Source organism: Urocitellus parryii, chromosome 3 (genome assembly GCF_045843805.1).
Source record: "Urocitellus parryii isolate mUroPar1 chromosome 3, mUroPar1.hap1, whole genome shotgun sequence".
In the NCBI taxonomy this organism is placed as follows: Eukaryota; Metazoa; Chordata; class Mammalia; order Rodentia; family Sciuridae; genus Urocitellus; species Urocitellus parryii.
This window is the reverse complement of record NC_135533.1, coordinates 163,230,300-163,250,968: the sequence shown is the minus strand read 5'-3', so window position 1 is coordinate 163,250,968 and position 20,669 is coordinate 163,230,300. Positions and strand designations below refer to the sequence as shown.

General features: G+C 48.9%; 1 protein-coding gene across 1 annotated transcript in view; it reads right to left on the bottom strand.

Annotated features, from left to right (window-relative positions):
* Adamts9 (ADAM metallopeptidase with thrombospondin type 1 motif 9) overlaps positions 1 to 20,669 on the bottom strand; it is a 154,532-nt gene that overhangs the window by 22,706 nt on the left and 111,157 nt on the right. Inside the window, exons 29-33 of the mRNA XM_077796192.1 lie at positions 20,108 to 20,275; positions 13,733 to 13,906; positions 5,127 to 5,297; positions 1,657 to 1,851; positions 74 to 206 (exon numbers count right to left, since the gene is read on the bottom strand). Of these exons, the coding sequence (XP_077652318.1) occupies positions 74 to 206; positions 1,657 to 1,851; positions 5,127 to 5,297; positions 13,733 to 13,906; positions 20,108 to 20,275 (841 nt within the window). The remainder of the gene's footprint in view (positions 1 to 73; positions 207 to 1,656; positions 1,852 to 5,126; positions 5,298 to 13,732; positions 13,907 to 20,107; positions 20,276 to 20,669) is intronic.

Genomic DNA, 20,669 nt, shown 5'->3' with positions numbered 1-20,669 from the left:
TGTGTTTCTAAGACAGATGAACAACGAACCCCGTTCCCAATGCTGGAGAAAGGGCTCCCGTCAGACCACTTACAGTTATAAATATTATGGCAGGTTTTTTGTTCCTCTGGCTTCAGATCAGCGGGACATAAGTGGCTGGGCTGGTCCTCGTTGGTTAAACACTGCACCGATCTGCTCATCACCCCGATGCCGCAAGACACGGAGCACTGCGAGGGAAACCAGGGTCAGCGGGAGGCTGTCAACCCCGCTGGCAGGGGCTTCTGGCCGGGCGGGGCTCAGAGCCCCAATGTCACAGGCAGGGTGACCATTCAGACCCAGTGTGGATGACAAGAAGTTGGCATGTGCTGAGCACTCACTATGGACCAGTCTCTGTGCTAAGCCTTAGACAGACACATTTTAGCTTTATGCATAGGTATGCAACATACCCAGGAAACACCTTTACATATGTGTAAAATTACATGTGATTATATGCATACATACATTTTTTTTTTTATTCAGGCTGCACAGTAGTCCTGTGAGAAGGACTACCATTGCCCTGTTTTTACAGATGAGAGATTGAGGCTGAAATGTTAGGGAATTTGTTAATGTCATGGTGAGGCCAGGATTGTGTGTGTATGTTGGACACAGGGCATTGAACCCAGGGAGCTGTACCATTAAGCTACAGCCCCAGCACCCTGAGTTGCTGAGGCTGGCCTCAAACTTATGATCCTCTTGTGTCAGCCTCCTGAGCTGCTGGGATTACAGGTGTGAGCTACTGGGTCTGGCACAAGTCACCACATACTTGAGCCTAATCACCTTTCAAGAATGAGAATCTCATAGCCCAGGCAGGAGGCTGCAGCAGTTCTCCAGCAGGGCCGACTCAGTTCAAAATCCTCTGCCTTGTTGAACCCGTAACACCACGACATACTCCCAACACAGGACAAGAAGAACCTACAGACTCCCTGAGAACAGAAGCTACAAGACATAGCTGCTACCGTCAGTAACTCCTGCCAAGGGCCAGACTCCAAGTGCTTTTCATGTTGTTTTATTTTTAAAGTGCTGGGGATCAAACCCAGAGCCTTGTGCATGTTAGGCAAGCTCTTCAGCACTGGGAGAATCCCCCAGCCCTCCTTTGAAAGGAAAGGGTAGTAAGTGGGGCACGGTGGCACACCTGTCACCCCAGCAGTAAGGAGGCTGAGACAAGAGGATCCTGAGTTGAAAGCCAGCCTCAGCAACTTAGTGAGGCCCTAAGCAACTCAGTGAGCATCTGTCTCTAAGTAGAATACAAAATAGGCTGGGGATGGGGCTCAGTGGTCTAGTGCTCCTGGGTTCAATCCCTGGTACCAAAAAAAAAGTAATTAAAAAATACACACACACACACACACACACTCACACACATATATAATAAAATTAGCATTCTAACCATTTACATATTAAGCCTTTTGCATATTGACATTTCACCTCCACCCACTGTCTAGATGAGGAAACCCAGGGCTGTCCAGCTCACATTGCCCTGGAAGGTGGACAACCCGCGATTCAGTTCCAGCCCAAGTGGCTTCCAAGCACAGAGCCGTCCTGTCAGAGACCAGAGAGGCCCCTCTCCTGCTCTGTGCAGCCCAGCGCTAACATGTGGCCCCATCAGGCCGGCGGGGCTCAGGGGCAGGGTCCTCTACTCACGCTCCCCCAGTTGCCAACTCTCCAGGCGGCCGAGGCGGGGCAGGTCCCGGGGTAGCAGGGGCGGACGCTGGCGGGCTGCGGGCCGGGGCAGGGGGCGCTGGCCTGGTAGGTGTACTGGTAACTGTCCTTGCCTGCGTAGACCTCGCTGCACGACACCAGCCTCTGCTGGTAGCCCTTCCCGCAGGTCACCGAGCACTGTGGACAGAGGGCCCCGAGGGAGCTTCAGGCAGGCCTCTGGGCAGCCCCGGGGGTCGCTCTCCAGCTGGCCCTGTCTCCAGGGTGCCTAGGGGCTCTCTGGCGGCCAGCTCTGGAAGTCCATCACAGGGCGGCCCGCACCCCGGGGGACAGGCAGCCCAGGCACCCCGGGGACAGGCAGCCTGGGACACTCCCACACCTGGGGCTTCCACTGCAGGGACCTGTGGAAGGGTTTGAGTGGCCCCTCTCTGAGGAGGGAGAATCATGCATGTTCTGCTGTGCTCCCTGTCCTGGTTTTATATGTGGGATTCTTCCTGAGCCTGTCTTCCTGATCTAATTTGAAAATAAACCAGGCGCAGAGGCACACACCTGTGATCCCAGCAGCTGGGGAGGCCGAGGCAGGAGGATCGCATGTTTGAGGCCAGCTTCAGCAACTTAGCAAGGCCCTAAGCCACCCAGCAAGACCCTGTCTCTAAATTAAAAACATCTCCAGAAAGGGCTGGGGATGGGGCTAAGTGGTTAAGCACCGCTGGGTTCAATCCCTGGGACCACACATAAGAAAATAATCATCATAAAGTAAAATAAACAGATATATAAAGAAAGAAAATAAAAAGGAAGCACAGGACGGTGTCTCCTTCCCAGCAGGACCCTCTAGGCCGCACTGGAGGGCATCTCTGTGGGGGTGGGACTTCTCTTTGCAGGTCTTTCTCTGTTCTCTGCAAACCTAGAGGGGTGGCCTCCAGAAGGACACAGAGAGCTCTCTAGGAGCAGAGGTCCCAGGGACAGGGCATGCTTTGCGGTGGCACTTGCACGTTCACAGATCCTTCTAGAAGGAATTGCTCTGCCAACCCCTCTCTGCATCTCTCCCCTTGTAAGCTCCCTTCCCTGTGGTCCTTCTGTCTGTGCCCGGTCCTGCTTTAAGGCTTCTAGACCGTCTGCAGATCTGCACAGTTTTCAATTCATAATACAGCTGAAAATCCGTGCAAGTGTGGGACTATTATTTTTTAAAAAATCTTTCTACCTCCTCTGTCAGGGGTTTCGTGTTGTATTAAAGCTACAAGAGTGACATGACTGAAGTCTTAGAAACGCGAACTCTTTTAACATAAAAAAGCAGCACATAGAAGATTGGCTGAGAGGAGGCTGTCATAGAAGGCTGAGAGGAGGCTGTCATAGAGGCTGAGAGGAGGCTGTCATAGAGGCTGAGAGGAAGCTGTCATAGAAGGCTGAGAGGAGGCTCTCATAGAGGCTGAGAGGAGGCTGTCATAGAAGGCTGAGAGGAGGCTGTTATAGAAGCTGAGAGGAGGCTGTCATAGAAGGCTGAGAGGAGGCTGTCATAGAGGCTGAGAGGAGGCTGTCATAGAAGGCTGAGAGGAGGCTCTGTCATAGAAGGCTGAGAGGAGGCTGTCATGGAGGCTGAGAGGAGGCTGTCATAGAGGCTGAGAGGAGGCTGTCATAGAAGGCTGAGAGGAGGCTGTCATAGAAGGCTGAGAGGAGGCTCTGTCATAGAGGCTGAGAGGAGATTGTCATAGAGGCTGAGAGGAGGCTATCATAGAAGGCTGGGAGGAGGCTGTCATAGAAGGCTGAGAAGAGGCTGTCATAGAGGCTGAGAGGAGGCTGTGAGTCTTGGCCAGTGAGAGGCACAGCAGCTCCAGCCAGCTCTCAACTGAGTAGCACTTGACTGAGCTCAAGTCAAGAAGCAGAGTCCCCAGGAGGCAGAGGAGTGCACAGTCACAGGGATAGAGGTCTCAAGCGGGAGAGAGGGAGGGAGGGAAGGCAGGATGTCTTTTCCCCTGCTGAGATCCAGGAGTAGCTTCCTGTGAAAGCCTTGGGGACAGAAGTTGGGGACGCTGTCTGATGAAGAAATAAGGGGCAAAGAGAAGACCAGAGGAGCCACTTCCCGTGACTCCCTCCTGCCTCCCTGGCCTCAGGACAGTGGGGATGCAGGCCTCAAACTCGGAGGCAAAGACTTCTGAACTCTCACCTGGTCACATGCTCCTGCCCGGGGAACTGTCCGTCTGTTTCCTAATAGCCTGACCCGTGTCCCTTCACCCTACAGAGGCCATCAGAGGGCACAGGGCGTGGCAGGGCAGGACCACCCCTCAGCCAGGACCCCTTTCGGACCCAGCTGTCCGGAAACGTGGCCCCCTCTTCCCTGGCCCGATGTTCCCAGAGAGGCCACACAGCTGGGCTTTTGTGTGAGGCCTCCTAACCCCCAGTGCAGCCTGTTTCTGCTGTTGCTATTTCCAACCCTGTGCAGGCCGGTCCCGTCACGTCTGGCAAGGCCAATGTGGATTTCCCATTTCACCAATTTTTCCCAGAGAAACACAACAATCTTCTGTGATAGCCAAAGAACCTCAGGGGTCTATCTCCCCTGTACACCCCCCTAAGCTGCCTACCTAGACACCTCTCTCTATCGGTCAGTCCACACAAGTGATAGCATGACTATTTTCTTTTCAAACCTTATGATTTTTTTGGGGGGGGGCAAGGATTGAACCCAGGGGCACTCCACCACTGAGCCCCATCCCCAGCCCTATTTTGTATTTTACTTAGAGACAGGGTCTCACTGAGTTGTTTAGCACCTCTCTTTTGCTGAGGCTGGCTTTGAACTGGAGATCCTCCTGCCTCAGCCTTCGGAGCTGCTGGGATTATAGGCGTGGGCCACCCTGCCTTGTAAACCTTATGATTTCTTTTTAATGCTTATATACTTAGTTTGGTACTGGGGATTAGATTCTGGGGTGCTTTACTGCTAGACTACACATCCGGAACCTTTGTCTTAAATTTTTTTTTTTTTTTTTTAACTGGGAATTGAATTCAGGGGCATTTAACTATTAAGCCCAGCCCTATTTTGTATTTTATTTAGAGACAGAGTCTCACTGAGCTGCTTAGGGCCTCACTTGAGTTGCTGAGGCTGGCTTTGAACTTGGGATCCTCCTGCCTCAGCCTCCTGAGCCACTGGGATGACAGGTGTGCACCACTGCACCCAGCCCTTCTTAATTTTTATTTACTTTTTAAAATGTAAGCCTGGGTCTCACTATGCTGCTAAGGATCTTCTTGCAGTCCCTGTCACAACTCATCATCTCATCCAGCGGAGTCCGCAGCAGGAGGAGTTGAGGGAAAGGAGACCCGGCCGCAGACCTCCCCGGTTTGCACCCAGGACCCACCCGAGAGCATGAGGGTTCTCAGGGCAGAGCTGGGAGGTGGGTCCCGCCCCTTCCCTCAGCTGCTCCCAGGCCAGGCTGACCTGGAGGCGCCCCCCCGTGTCCCGGGGACCGTACCTCTGACCACTCGCCCGTGATCCACACGTACTCGCAGGGCTGCAGGCTGCAGCTCTCGCGCTCGGCTGGCCGCTGGCCCGGGGCGCAGTGCGCGCTGTGCACCTCCGCTTCGCGGGCGTCCACGCACAGCACCCGGCGGAACCGCGAGCCCTCGCCGCAGGTCTTGGTGCACTGCAAGGACACAGCGGTGGGAGAGAAGGTGAGGCCCGTCCTCCGATGTCCCCGGCTGCCTTCGGTTACCTGGCCACCTGGTTCTGAGCTCCTAAGGCTGAGGCCCGGTCTTCTGAGAAGTCCCGGTTCAGCTCCGTTGCCCACTGATTGATCGGGCTATTTTACTTATTTATTTTTTTGTAGTTGGAGATGGACACGATACTTTTTTATTTAATATTTATTTATTCATTTCTATTCATTTTTGATGGTTTCCTTTGCTGTAAAGAAGCTTTTTAGTTTGATTCCTGATTTTACTTCCTGTCTTGTTAAGGAAGTTGGTTCCAAAGTCAACATGGTGGAGAACTGGGCCTATTTTGGGCCTACACATTCATGTTTATAGCAGCTCAATCCACAATAGGCAAGCTATGGAACCAACCTAGACGCCCTATGGACAGATGAGTGGATACAGAAACTGTGGTGCTTATACACAATGGAATATTACTCAGCCTTAAAGAAGAATGAAATTATGGCATTTGCTGGTAAATGGATGGAACAGGAGACTACCATGCTAACTGAAAAAAAGCCAATCCCCCAAAATTAAAGACTGAATATTCTCTCTGCTGTGCACATGCTAACACACCACAAGGGAAGGTGGGTAGGGAAGAATAGAATTTCATTGGGAAATGAAGGGAAGGGAGGGGGATGGGAATGGGAAAGACAGTGGAGTGAATGGGACAGAACTTTCCTATGTTCATATATGAACACACGACCAGGGAAACGCCACATCATGTCCAACCACAAGAATGGCAAGTTAGACTCCATATATGTATAATATGTCTAAATTCAATCTATTCTCAGGTATATCTAAAAAGGACAAATAAGAAAAAAACCCTGAGATCCTGAAGCAGGATGTCAGAGCTCTCCATTTTTTTACCCTCGGCTCCCCAGGGCACCTGATGAGCCTGACGAGGAAAGGAAAGTCGAAGGAGTGACTCTCAGTCTTGGAAAGGCCCTCAGGCCTGAAAACTCAACACCGACCCAAATGCAGACTCGCCTTTAAAACCAGAGCCCCAGGGTCACCCAGCTTCCACCTGAATACCTCTGGTGCCAGGAACGTGGTGATGGGTGCTGATTCCAGCCCTTGCCCTATCTCCTATCCCGGGGACCACGAATGACAAGTCCCATCTCTCCCCAGGAAGCCCCACAGACGTGGAAATGTGCTGTCCTGGCCACAGCCTGTCCTACCCCAGGGTGGACGGATCACACCCCCAATCACCCACACACTCCAAGTCTCCGCCAACCGCCAGGCCCAGGGCAGGTCCTGGTGGGGCAGAGTGGACGACAACAGGGAGTTCCAGGGTCTCAGGGAGGCGCTCCTGTTTAAGCACTAAGGATAATAGCAAGAAAGTGAGATTTAGGGTTTTCTTTCTATAATTTCCACATTTCAGATAAAGGAACTGGGATTTAAAAAAAAAAAAAAAAAACAGGAATTGAATTCAGGGGCACTCAACCACTGAGCCACATCCCCAGCCCTATTTTATATTTTATTTAGAGACAGAGTCTCACTGAGTTGCTTAGGGCCTTGCTAAGTTGCTGAGGCTGGCTTTGAACTTTCCATCCTCCTGCCTCAGCCTCCAGAGCCCTGGTATTACAGGCGTGCACCACTGTGCCTGGCAAGAAACTGGGATTTTAAGAGCCTTAAGTAACTCATCCCTGGTCATACATGTTTGCTCCTGTCAGTCAAGACTGGAAAAGAAAGCTAAGGATATATTTTGTTCTAGAATGATCTCTGTGTTGTCCACAAAGTTCTTATCTTTTTTGCTCCAACCAACAGCAAACTCCACCTTAGAAGTCTCATCTTGGTGATGTGTTGCTAAGGTCACCAAAACCTGTTCTTTCTAAAGAGTCCCTCCCTGTCTCTCTCTTTAAGACTCCAGATGACTTTGGGAGCTGATGGACACATGTGCTGAGCCCAGCGTCCATTTCCTTAACCCCAGTGATAATCCTGTTGCCCTGGGTTATCGAACAGTCAGTGAATTCTCTAATTTAGGAGTCCAAGGAGAGCCTCAGATCTCACCTCTCACAGACAGACTTTCCCCCAAGGCATTTGAGATCCAACCTCACTCAGAGAGGTCTTTCCTAATCTGCCCAATGGACATTTTTGAGTAATGTTACTATGAACATTCAGACTGTTTACAGACTGGTAAACCCAGCTTCAAATCTTATTTTTTATTTATTTTTTTGGTACCAGGGATTAAACTCAGGGGCACAACCACTGAGCCATGCCCCCAGCCCTATCTTATTATTATTATTATTATTTTAGAGACAGGGTCTCACTGAGTCACTTAGGGCCTCGATAAATTGCTGAGGCTGGGTTTGAATGATCCTCCTGCCTCAGCCTCCTGAGCAGCTGGGATTACAGGTGTGTGCCACTGCGCCTGGCCTGATTTCAGATCTTTAGGGTAGACTTCTAAGAAGGGAATGGCTGTCGATCCTTTAGGAATGACCTTGTTCCTTTAGGGAGCAGAAGCCATCTCCTGCTATGTGCTGTTAGCTTCTCATTATTCTCGAACTTAAAATTGCTTGCTTGGAAGCAAAAATCTCAGAGTCTGGAATGCGGACCCTCATCCATTTCCCAGAGAACAAATCTGACTTAAAACCCCTTTGAGGAGAGCTGGGGGAGCAGACATCATGTCAAGGAAGGGCCTGCTTCCCCGGCTCACCCCTGCCTCAGTGATTCTAGGGGTTCCGTTTTCCTGAACTAAGCTGAAAGCTACTGCAAAGGGATAATGTTTTTGTTTTTTTCATTAGTCAGCCAGGTACAGGGGTGCATGACTGTGATCCCAGCGGCTCTCGAGGCTGAGGATGGAGGATTGCAAGTTCGAGGCCAGCCTCACCAACCTAGCGAGGCCCTCAGCAATTCAGCCAGACCCTGTCTCAAAATAAAACATAAAAGGGGCTGGGGATAGGGCTCCGTGGTTAAGCACCCCTGGGTTCCATCCCTGGTACCAGAAAAACAAAAAAACAAACCAAAAAGTGTGCAGATAGCTGCAAAAGAAATTTGTAGCTACGTGTGCAAAAAGTAATGCCTTAAAAAGCAAAGACTTGGGTGACTCAGAGAAGATGGTGATCAGTGAGCAGCCGACCTGGACTACACGTTCCAGGCCTCCGGCTCCTTTTCCTTAACCCCCAAGGCTCATCTTGGTGTCAATCAGTAACAGCTCAGAGCAGCAGCACCCAGACTCCTGAATGCTCTCTGCCTGCTACGTGCCTGTCCCTGCATCTTGAGGAACAGCTGGTTAACTACCAGGAGAGCTATTTGACCACGAGTAGAGAAGTGAGCTGGGAAAACCTCTCCCTTTTCAGAAAATTAAAAATTAAGCCAGGTAAATCAGTGACTGGCCCGTGCCTTGGAACTGGTCAATAGCAGCTCTGAGAGTCACGTGAGGAGGGTTTTGTCCTGGAATCTTTAATCCTAATGAGACGGTGGGGGCTGGGTAACCAGAAAACCAGTCCTGCCGTGAGACTGGGGGTTCAGCAGCGTCTGCTGAGACTCCTCCCCATCCTGTCCTGGAATATGATCTAGAATGTTCTAGAAAGCACCCAGGAAGTTCAAGGAGTCTTATTTTCATGTCCAAAAGGCTTTCTCTGATTCCATTATAGCTTTTAGAGGAAAACCTCCAATAAATGCATAAGAAACACCTGCAGCCTCCGTGAATTCCAGCGCACTGTGTAATTCAGGAGGAGAATAATCACAGGGCTGGACTCAGTGGGGTAGGTTGCTGGGGGTGCTTCGGGCTGCATGTGCCTTTAAATGTGCTAAAATTAACAGGGGGAAATAGCTTTCCAAATTGGAGGTTGAGGAAGCCCTAAAATAAACTCTTTAAGGTACTGTTTTGCTCAGCCAGGTAGGAAGGCCATGGGGTGCCTGTCTAAACAGGATCATTTAATGCGACAGGTGGAAATTGTCTGTCCTTAATGATTGTAATCAGGTTGCTTTATACTTTCAAATATACTTTTTGGTGCAGTTCCCTCACCATAGGGGGAGACCAGTCACGTGCTATTCACAGGCTCTGCCTTTTGAGATTGTTGATTCTCTCCAAGGAGGGAAGACTCTGCACTTCTAGAGTCACAATGCCTGCAGAGCATACAGAGGAGAATCACAGACTGCGGTTGGAACCCAGGGTTCCTCGTGTGACCTTAAGGGGTTTTTTTGGGGGAGGTACCAGGGATTGAACTCAGGGGCACTGAACCACTGAGCCCCATCCCCAGCCCTATTTTGTATTAGAGACAGGGTCTCACTGAGTTGCTTAGGGCCTCACTTTTGCTGAGGCTGGCTTTGAACTCATGATCCTCTTGCCTCAGCCTCCCGAGCCGCTGAGAGTACAGGTGTGTAGCACCACGCCCAGCAAAGACTTTAAATTTTTATATTATGAGATGCAATGATGGAAAATCCCCCACCCCACAGTAAACTGTTTTTAAATCACCAAGGGCTTCTATTCTTAAGCTCATTTTAAAGTCAGGGTCTCACTGAATGGCTTAGGGCCTCCCTGAGTGGCTGAGGCTGGCTTTGAGTTCTCGATCCTCCTGCCTCAGCCTCCCCTGGGATTACAGGCATGCATCTCCGTGCCCAGAAAATTTGGACATTTCTGTCCCCTGATTAACAGACTTCTAAGGAAAAAAGGAGGCAGAAATGTTACCACGGAGACATTTTACAACTTTGACGTCACTCAGTCAGCAGGCCTGGTTCTGGGCTGGGGACCGACACACAGCCCGGACAGCTCCGTACCCAGCTTCCCTCCCTACTGTGCCACGCAAGGCTGCAACTACTCTCAGCTCGGGGTCCTGAGTGTCACTCAGTCGGCTCACTGATGGTCACCGGGCTTAGCACCTAGGGCCACCTGTACAGCTCTGTGAGCAGACGTGGGTTCCTCACAGAATATACTTGAGTATATCTCAGGGAAAGAAGAGGAGGCCAAGGGCATCTCCAAATGCTAAAGGGGGGCCCTGCTCACTCAGTCGGGGTTCTTGGATGGCATGATTTGAGGACTGGGATTTTAAACGCCTTCCTAAAGCACAGTACGTGGAGCTTTGCAAGTGGCCATACGGATTTATCAAATTAAGTACTGAATGATAGGAGCCCTGTGTCCACATCCCACCCTGGTCCCACCCCACTGTGACCATCGTGAAGATCACTAAGACCTCCTGCTCGTCCTCAGAGTCCAGATCTGCGTGAGCAAAACCACGTTCCTCTGCTGGGCCCAGGAGCAGGTGGGCAGAGCTGCAGAGGTCTTGCTTATCAGGGCAGATGCCTTTCTGACAAGGAAAGGGGGTCACGTGCTGAAACAAGACATCTCACCAACGTACAGGTGAGTTTACGACCTCAGAGAGGAGGAGCAGAAAGCACAAGATACTCGCCACATGTCAACAAGATGTATAAGGTGTTTGCCAAGAACTGCTAAGAGAGAGAGGGTCCTGTCCAGGGAACTCCAGCTGTCCCACTCTGGAGGCCCGGATGTTGCTCTGGGCTTTCTCGCCAGATCAGGTCAAGGGTCATTAGGGAGGAAAGTCAAAACATGTGCCTGAGTGAGAGGGTCCAGGAGAACAAGACAGAGCGGGGGGTGGGGGTGGCTGTGTTCCAGGGGCCAGGAGGGGGCTGCATGGGGAAGCAACCACCCTCCTTACTGTTTAACCAGGACACCTGTGACCACAGAGGTAGGAACAATCAAGGATCCCATCAGGTGGCCCCAGGCAAACAGGTCGGACGTGCAAAGGGTCACACCGCTCCTGATCTGGGCTCCTGATCTGGTCGGCTCAGGTTCTCAGGCACCTGGACACTCCCTCTCCACTGTGCTGCCCTGGGGACATTCTGAGAAGGCCACCAACAACCTTGTACCTGGGGACATAAAGGTCCGGATGGATTTCTCAAGCTTCCAGCTGCCCTGAGCGTCACTTTGCCACAGTGCACTAGCCACCCATGACCCCAGGTCCTCCTCCAAACTCTCAAGCTCGGGGGCAGGCAAAGGAGAAAGCACAGGGGGCAGGAGGGAGACTCTCGGACCTGCCTGCCATCGTTAATGGGGTCTCTCTGGTTAATCTCTGGAAACATCTTAAACACAGGTCCCAGCCAGACTGGGTCCTTAGGTCTTCTTCTGTTTTTTGGTACCAGGGATTGAACCCAGGGGCGCTTAACCAGAGCCCCATCCCCAGCCCTTTTTATATTTTATTTAGAGACGGTCTCACTGAGTTGTTTAGGGCCTCCCTAAGTTGCTGAGGCTGGCTTTGAATTCACATCCTCCTGCCTCAGCCTCCCACCTCAGCCTCTGAGCCACTGGGATGACGGACGTGAGCCACTGCGCCCGGCAGGTCTTCTTACTCAGAGATTGAAAGCAATACCTGAGGATAGATTTTCAAAGATCCATCTGCATAGTGTATGTGAAGACATAAACTTCCAGGTTTACTTTGTATGACAGGAAAAGAGGAATTTCATCAGTGCTTCTGGGGCAAGGTCCCCTCTCCACCTTTTTTGTTTTTTGTTTTTTTTTTTTTTGAGATTTAGAAGGAGTCTCAAGGGAGCTTGGGGTGGGGTTTGGTGATTGGTTCTAGCAGGTTCAGAAACTGGCTGAAGCCTGAACAGTCCCCTTTGGTCCATTTCTAAATGCTCTCTTACTTCTACTCCCTGGAGCAGTCACACAGAGCAGAGTTGGCGTGAGATGGAGAGGGACAGGGCAGAAGCAGCCAATAAACAAGAACTGCACGGAGAAGAAGCCGGGTGTGGTGGTGCACGCCTGTCACCCCAGCAGTGGGGGCTGAGGCAGGAGGATCACAAGTTCAAAGCCAGCTTCAGCAACTTAGCGAGGCCCTAAGCAACTCAGGGAGACCCTGTCTCTAAATAGAAAAATAAAAAAAATGTCTGGGAATGTGGCTCAGTGGCTAAGTACCCCTGGGTTCAATCCCTGGTACCAAAAAAAGAAAAAGACAATTGCAAGAGAATTAAGAGGTATTATTAAGGCAGGGGGACAAAGGAGCCTCCAGTTTCTTCTGCATTGGACATGCCAATTCCCAAACCATAACTGATGCTTCTCTCCATCTTTCTCAGAATAGCTCTGCATAGTTCCTGTTATCCCCACCCTGCAGACGGTGAAGCCAAGACTCAGAGAAATCTAGAATCCCTGCTCTGAGTCTCGTGGCTGGCAGGCAGCAGAGCTGGGGTAGGAACCAGGTCTGTGTTCTAAGTCTCCGGGTTCCCAGTAACGTACAGGGCTCCCGTGCAACGAACCGGAACTGTATCTGATGTAGGCACTGCTGCCCGCTACCCTCTGATGGACGCAGACCTGCCTCATGGGCTGGGGATGTGGCTCAGTGGTTGAGTACTCCTGAGTTCAATTCCTGTTAACCCCCCCCCCAAAAAAAAGGAATGCAGGTGGACATCTCATCATAGTTAAGAAAACAAACTTAAGATCCCAACTTTTGTTTCTTCCCGGTGATTAGTATGTGACACGGACTCTCAGAACCTCAGTTTTCTCATCTATAAAATGGGCTGATAACAATATACATCTAATTTAGTGGTTGGAAAGATTGAGTGAGGTGACATGAACACAAAGCACCCACCTCACTACCAAGTATAGTGTCTGTGCTCCCCAAATTGTAACCCTTTCTGTACATTCCCAGAGCGATTCTGGGTCCGGGGGACTCCCGACCTATCTTTGAGCTTTAAACAGCTTGCAATTTTATTTACTGCAACATCAGAGGAGGTGGTCTTGCTTTTCATTTTCTTTCCCCCCTTTGTGCAATCAGAACACACACACATACTATGCTCTGGAAACTGAGGTCACCTCTTATTAATGTCTTACCTTCCCAGACAGACTTTTCTCCAGGGACACTTAGTGTTTTCTTTAGCTAAACATTAACTGGGGATGGGGCGGGGGGAGTAAGTCCGGCTTATTTCTGCACCCATGGAAGAGTTTTGGATGCTATCCTTCTTTCACAATCACTGGAAATCCTTCACTAGTGAATCCCAGTTTCACAGGAGCACCCATCTTCTACCTGACAGCCCAAGTCATGCAAAAGGGGGAAAAGTACACAGCACGTCCTACCTACAGTCTGCCTTCTGGCTGGCGGCTATTGCAAGAATACAGAATGGCCCAATCTGGACCTGCAGAGTTAACATGTCCCTCCCGCCTGCCCCTCCTGTGAGCCTTATCTTTAGGCATTTGGCTCAAGGCCTGGAGAACTTGTCTGGCACAGTCAGACCCAGGACGTTGGGGACACACGGAGCCTGGGGAGGAGCAGCTTCTGCAGGGCGCTCCCCACCCCGCCATGGGAATGCTGCAGACTTGACAGCCCGCCTTTGGGAAAGGGCCAGCCACCACCCACCCTGCTGCAGGGCGCCGGGCTTCCCAAGGTGGAGGTGACGCCGGCCAGGGGCGGGGCAAGCGACAGGTGTCCCCACTCACCTCCTGCCACTGCTCGGCCCTCCAGGCGAAGCGCGGGCAAGGCGGGCTCTCGCAGGCGCGCTCCGACGCGGGTCTGGCGAAGGGGTCGCACTGGGTGTCGCGCGCTGGTCTGTGCGTCCCGATCTGACAGCTCACGCGCCTATGCTGCACGCCGCGGCCACAGGACGCCGAGCACTGGGAAGACAGAGGACGGTAAGTGGCCGCTTTGGCTCATTTTTTGGTGGGGGAAGGTGAGGAGGCCGGCGGTGCCCTCCTAACCCAGTGACCTTCACTGCTAGCGCGACAATGGGACCCACGGGCACTTGGGAACTCAGCCGCTGGAGGGGCTGGGGGTTTGGGAAGAGCCACCCGAGTGTCAGGGGGTCTCTGAGTTAGCAAAGCCCCCCGAGGGGGATTGGAGCGCTGGGAAGAGTGGGGTGGAGCAGTCAGCCCCCCAGAGGACAAGGCTGTCACAGGGAATGACAAGTCAGGATGATGTCTATCCTGGAGGGTCTGAGGTTCTTGAAAATCAGGAAGAATTCACAAGAAATCGAAACTCTACAATTCAAATCCAAACTTACAATTGGTCTAAGAAGAATTTCTTGGCAGATTCAAGTCAAAACCCAAGGAGAGTAAATCCCGGACCATTTTAGGGCCATATAAGCAGAATTATTTCCTCTAGTCTCTTCCTTTTCTGGCTCCTATTTTTGGAAACAGTTTTTTTTTTTTTTTTAAACCATGGAATTCACTAAAGTATTTGTGTCTATTTACAACCTCAGATAAATGTATGAAGAATAAAAGCTGACAAGAAAAAAAATCACTTCCTCGAGCTTAATGTGCTCTGCTGTTGAAAAATAACTGTTAATCACGCAGAAACATTTTTGTTTGACCAAGTTGCAAAACACCATATTAAATCTGCAATTAACTTTCCTCTAAATTAATTTTTTAATGGCTTCCTCATTGCTGGGTTTCATAATCTCACTTATGGTCAGGCCCAAGAATGATGGTCTTTATTAAGGTTTTGACAGGAACGAAAGGCAACCTTTGATTGGAAGGAGCTGCATCTTACTGCTTAGAGCAATTACAAATGATGACCCAGTTTTTGTGACCCATTAATTTGCTGGGGTTGAGACAAGGAGTTTGATATACATGAAAGCTACACGGCTAACAGAAGTCTCCCTAAAGAACAGGATCTTGCTCTTTTAACCTAGAAAGACGGTCTGGTTCAATTAACCCTCAGCAGTCTCTGCTGTCTCTGGGCTAATGACCTTCCTCTGTGCACAACCCAACGGGTTCTGCTGGATCTTAAGTTCCCCCCTATTTCAGATTTTAAGAAAACAGGTGACACTCTTTAGAAGGCGGTGGGGACGTCGTATTGTTTCAGCTGAGTCTCTGCTCGGGAGGCAGGGTTCACATCAAAGCTAGCGAAGGAGAAGGAAATAGGTTGGATCCACGTTGCTGTATTATTTGGGCTTAATTGTATTAATTAAGTGAGTTTAATTAAGTTAATTGTATTAATGGAACTGAGTTTGTGACCCGCAAGGAGCCAGACTTTTGAAGTCATTATGTCCTGGGTGAGAGGGGAGGTTCCTGGATGCCAGGGACAGCTCTGTCTCCAGGGAATGGCCCTTTAATGCTCATGGGAGGGACAGGAATAATATTTCTCAATGATTACTCCATGAAAGAAAATGAGCTGAGGCACAGCAAAGCTACCCAAGTGACAGAATTGTTCAAACAACAATGCCACCAACCATTAACAGCGAGAACCAAGAAGCCCTTTGGCTATTCATTCACAAACTCATAAATATTTGAATCACCTAAAGGAAAATAAAATGAAAAAGAGCTGAAGACTTTTAGAGTGTATAATACTATGTTGGCTATTCAGTAAATGGAACCTCTTTTTGATGCTCTGGTTATTGAATAGTTAAATTATGGTTAATGGAGGGAAGGTGTAAAGGGTCATAATGATCTAAAAATTTTTTAAAAATCACTACTTAAATTGTTTGATCGTTTTTCAAAAGACAATTGAAGACACACACACACATACACAAAAGAATTCAATTATGCAATGTGTTGTTCGGGGCTTCTGATCTGCATACTATCAAAACCAGCTCTGAAATAACCCATTCAGAAGTTTCAGCCCCCCTGAAATGGTACAGCAAACTACAGGGCCTGCCTTTCTGAATCCTGCTTTTATGCTCATTGCTCAAACATCCTGCGAGTTCATCTTTGGTATTGGATCTTTCTTCCTGGGCTGTCTCAAGGGACATAACAATTTGCATACAGAGCTGGCCAGTCTTGGTTGGTGAATTCTAAGAGATCTGTGCAGAAACTCCATGAATAAAACAGCTTCGGAAAGACCTCTGTGTGACCCTGGAGGTGGTGGCCAGGGGTGTGCTCATGTGTATTTAATTTTGCTAACTCCACTAAGTGTACCTCTGAGTTACTTTGAGTGGCCTTGGTTAATGTGTTCCCCACGGCCACCTCTGCAGCTGCTGCCAACATCATCCGAGCACAGCGGACTGCGCAGGGTTGAGAGAGGTTGTCAGTGCTGATCTACGGAGCAGGGAGCTGCTGGAACCCAGAATCCACCAACTCAGAGCGGGAACTTGGTGCTTATCTATGTAGATAGGAAGAATCTCTGCGGAACTTCTGGCATTTGGGGAATCATAACACATATGTGAAAACCTGGAGAGAATTTTTACACACTTTCTTCTAGCATTACCGCTAAAATTATGGAGAGGGGACTTTATTTTAGAGTAGGAATTAGATAGAAAGATAACTATATCAAACCACTTTTCTGAATAATAACAACAATACTAGCAGACTTTTACCAAGCCCTTAATAGATATCAGACTCTATGAAGGGTCTTCAAGCTAACGATTCATTTTTGTGGGGGCTGCATGTGCACTGTGGGGCATTGAGCAGGATCCTTGGTTTGTCCCCACTAGGTACCAATTACACTTTCCCTCACCCCGAGCTGTGACAACCCAAGCTGTCTCCAGACATTGCCAAATGTCCCATGGGGTATAAAATTACCCCCAGTTGAGGGCTTAGTTCTATGCTCAGCATTTTCCATGAAACATCTTTTTTATTTCCTAACGAACCTTTAAATGTAGGTATTCCACAAATAAGTAAAGAACAGAGATAATCACCTTAGCTCCAACAAAATCAAAAAGGAAAAAATGAATCCAAATAAACCTTGTCCAGGGCAATGCAGCATAGATACGGTGGGTTGGAACTGACTCCAGTTTTAAACTACGGCAATCATGGTGTTTTCTTGTACTCTCTCAGCAAGAGTGTTGGTGAGGAGTGCAAACAAAACCCAGGCAAATGGAGAGCAGAAATCATGAAAGCAACTTTGTTCTCATCCTGGCCATATGCATAAGGTTTCCTTAACCTCTCAGAGGACACAAAGTCAACATATACTCGTTTCTCCATTACTCACTGAGGCACGTGTCACTCTCAGACACCACCACCTAGTGGCTTGCATTGAAATTACAAGAAAAGTCATAACTCAGAAGAGCTGCTATTTCAACTTTAATACTGAAGATCTTTAAAATCTGGATCCTTATTTCACTACATCGAAGACACCATGGACTACAAACATATCCTTGCATTTTTGAATAAATAAGAAAGAAACCCGGGCTGTTAATTAAATCACAGCATTCCACCGTGTGTTGGGCCCATGCTAACTGCAAAGGTGTTGAATCATGATAGAGACCTACATCTCAGGATTGACGCATGAACTGATTGAAAGAATCATGACTAATGAATGGTGAAGTACACTCTCATTCCAAACCAATCATTGATTTTTATTTTCAGCTTCATTTTAAGTAAAACAAAACAAAACAAGCAAAAAAAAAAAAAAAAAAAACCAAGCTAACCAACCAGCCAAACAAAAAATCCTTTATATAGGAACAGGAATAAGTTTTAAAATTCTGCCCTGAACTGTTTTTTAAAAATGAGAATACAGAGCCTTCAAATTTATCAAGCTGAATCAAAAAGCTGATGGTGATGTTTGTTTTAAAATTTTATGGGTAGCTGGGCACAGTGGTGTATGCCTATAATCCCAGTGGCTTGGGAGGCTGAGGCAGGAGGATTGAGAGTTCAAGCCAGCCCCAGCAACAGTGAGGCACTAAGCAACTTAGTGAGACCCTGTCTCTAAATAAAATACAAAATAGGGCTGGGGTCGAGTGCCCCTGGGTTTAATCCCCAGTACCAAAACAATAAAAACTAAAACTGAACATGAATTTTCAGTAATGGTGGTGGGGAGCCCCTTGAAGTCTTCAGTGATAATGTTTTTTTTTTTTAAACAAAAACAAACAAACAAACAAAAACCAACCCAGCTTATTCCCTTCAAAACTTCAAGATTTCTAAAAAGACATTGAAACAAAACATTCCACTTCAAATCACAAAACACCAAATTTTGAGGAGAGACTATTAAGAGTAACATGGCTATAGGAGTCTCCCATCCAATATCTGTCTGCCTTATTATCATCCAGTATTTTTGACACCATGAAAAATTTCACTAATTATTCTTGCTACCTTGAAGACAGGAAGACTGAAACATAGCTACTAGCAAAAGAGTAGGAAGACCAGATATAAAATCTCCTAAAATATCCTTGCCAATGGGCCATAATCACTCTTGCCTAACAGTCCTGCCTTGGGGACGCTGCTGTTTCCTGCTGATCTCTAGGGAGCCAACAATCTCTGATCACGTGTGGATGAGTTTCAGGCACGCTTCTAAATTGCACAAAGCACACCTTCCCAGGCTGCACCCTGTCTGCCCAGCTTTTATAACGCATTTCTACAAATCAAATCAGGACATTATCAAGCTGGTCACAGACCGTTACATAACTGGGTCTGCTTGCCTCTCCTTTAAAGGTGGCAACTGGTTTGAACAATCAGTGTGGTTTGTTTGGGAAGGCATTCTGATAATCCCATTACCTTATGTTTACAAAAATTTAAAAAAAAATTAAAAAGCCAGGTGCGGTGGCACATGCCTGTCATCCCAGCAGCTCAGGAGGCTGAGAAAGGAGGATCCTGAGTTCCAAGCCAGCCTCGGCAAAAGTAAGGTGCTAAGCAACTCAGTGAGACCCTCCTGTCTCTAACTAAAATACAAAATAGGGCTGGGGATGGGGCTCAGTGGTCCATGCTCCTGAGTTCAATGCCCAGAACCCATTCCCCAAACCCCCCAGAGTTAAACCTAATCATCCCAATTTTGTAGGCTTCCCCCATAAGATCATGGGATACTGAGTAAACTCCCTGTATTTACCAATAAGGAACAAGAGAGTCTTTTAATCATCTCTTTAGTGAGTAAACTGGCCTTTAAAATGAGCATTGCATCGTTTATGTGCTCTGAGCTGAATATTCAGGGAGAAATGTAGAATAGATAAATAGAGGCCAAGGGACATTAAGAAGAGCAAGAGTGTAAAGTTTACAAGAAGCCAAGCTAATTAGTGTGGCATCTTAATCACGCTGGCTGCAGGCTTCAGATGAACCAGAGAGCTCCCCAAATAAGGAGGACGGGCAATTAGCAGATGACAGTGGTCATTAGAAACCATGAGAAGGCGAGCAGTAGGACACAATGCTTGAATGGATTCCTTAAGGAACCATCTCTACCTGGGCACAGACTCTTTGTTGAATTAAAAACAGACAGCAGCTCCATGTTTCCTGATGATGAAGGGCTTGGGAGGGATGAGGTTACTGTGCCGGGATGGTGTCCTGTATGTCACACTTCTGTGATACGAAATGTGTCTGGGGGTAGGGAGGAAAAAGCTTCCAGCAGCTCTAGACATTTAAGAAAAATCTGGGCTGGGTGCTGTGGTGCACACCTGTCATCCCAGCAGCTCAGGAGGCTGAGGCAGGAGGATCTCAAGTTCAAAGCCTGCCTCAGCAACAGTGAGGCCCTAAGCACCTCAGTGAGACCCTGTCTCTAAATAAAATATAAAAAGGCCTGGGGATGTGGCTCAGTGGTTAAGGGCCCCTGGGTTCAATCCCTGGTGAAGGAAGGAAGGAAGGAAGGAAGGAAGAAAGGAAGGAAGAAAGGAAGGAAGGAGAGAACCTCCAAGATAAATTCAAACGCACTCAGCCTCCATGGGACCTGAATCAGTGGTTTTCTAAGTGGTGAGTGACCAAGGCCATTAGCCAAGGATCAAGGGGTGCAAGACATCAGACACCCACCACCACATGGAACTCCTCCTTGCAATCACCCCCAGAAGGTATTATGCAAAGCTCCAGGGACTGAATCCACCTGCTCAAGGTCACCTGGTGAGTGTCCACAGTGTCCCATAAAGACTCGTCCCTCCCAGTCTCTGTGACACCAAGCCCATGCAGAGAAACGGGAGTGACCGCGGCGGGAGGCAGCAGCCGGTAGGGAGAAGCATTGCTCACCTGACTCCACGCGCCAGCCTTCCATTTGGGGCACCGTCCTCCTCGGCACCTTCTGTGCCCATGTGGCTTAGCCAGGTGTTTACAGTAATCACTCTCTAACTGGCTTCCATCTTTTGCCATGCAGTAAACATTTCGCTGTTTGTGCCCTCGACCACAAGACACAGAGCACTGCAACATAAAGCAACGGCAAGGTTGTAGTTGTTGAATCACATGGAGGTGGGTAAAGCCTGCCTGAGAGAAGTCAAGGTCAAGAGCGCATCTAACCAGAGTCACCATGCCCTCCTTTTCCAGAGCCATTTTGGATCCTGTCTCAAGGCTCCACTGGGAACCCAGGGGGCATTGGGAACACATGTCCCACAGCAACCCTGGGGTGGCATCCTGTCTCCCTTAAGAGTGTGGATAGATTCTGATCACCGAGGCCAGAAACAGAGCTCATGTACCCAGAGTTACCTTGAGAATCTGATTAAAAGAGATCCTTCTATCAAGGCTGAGGCAGGAGGATCCCAAGTTCACAGTCAGCCTCAGCAACTTAGCGGAGCCCTAAGCAACTCAGTGAGACCCT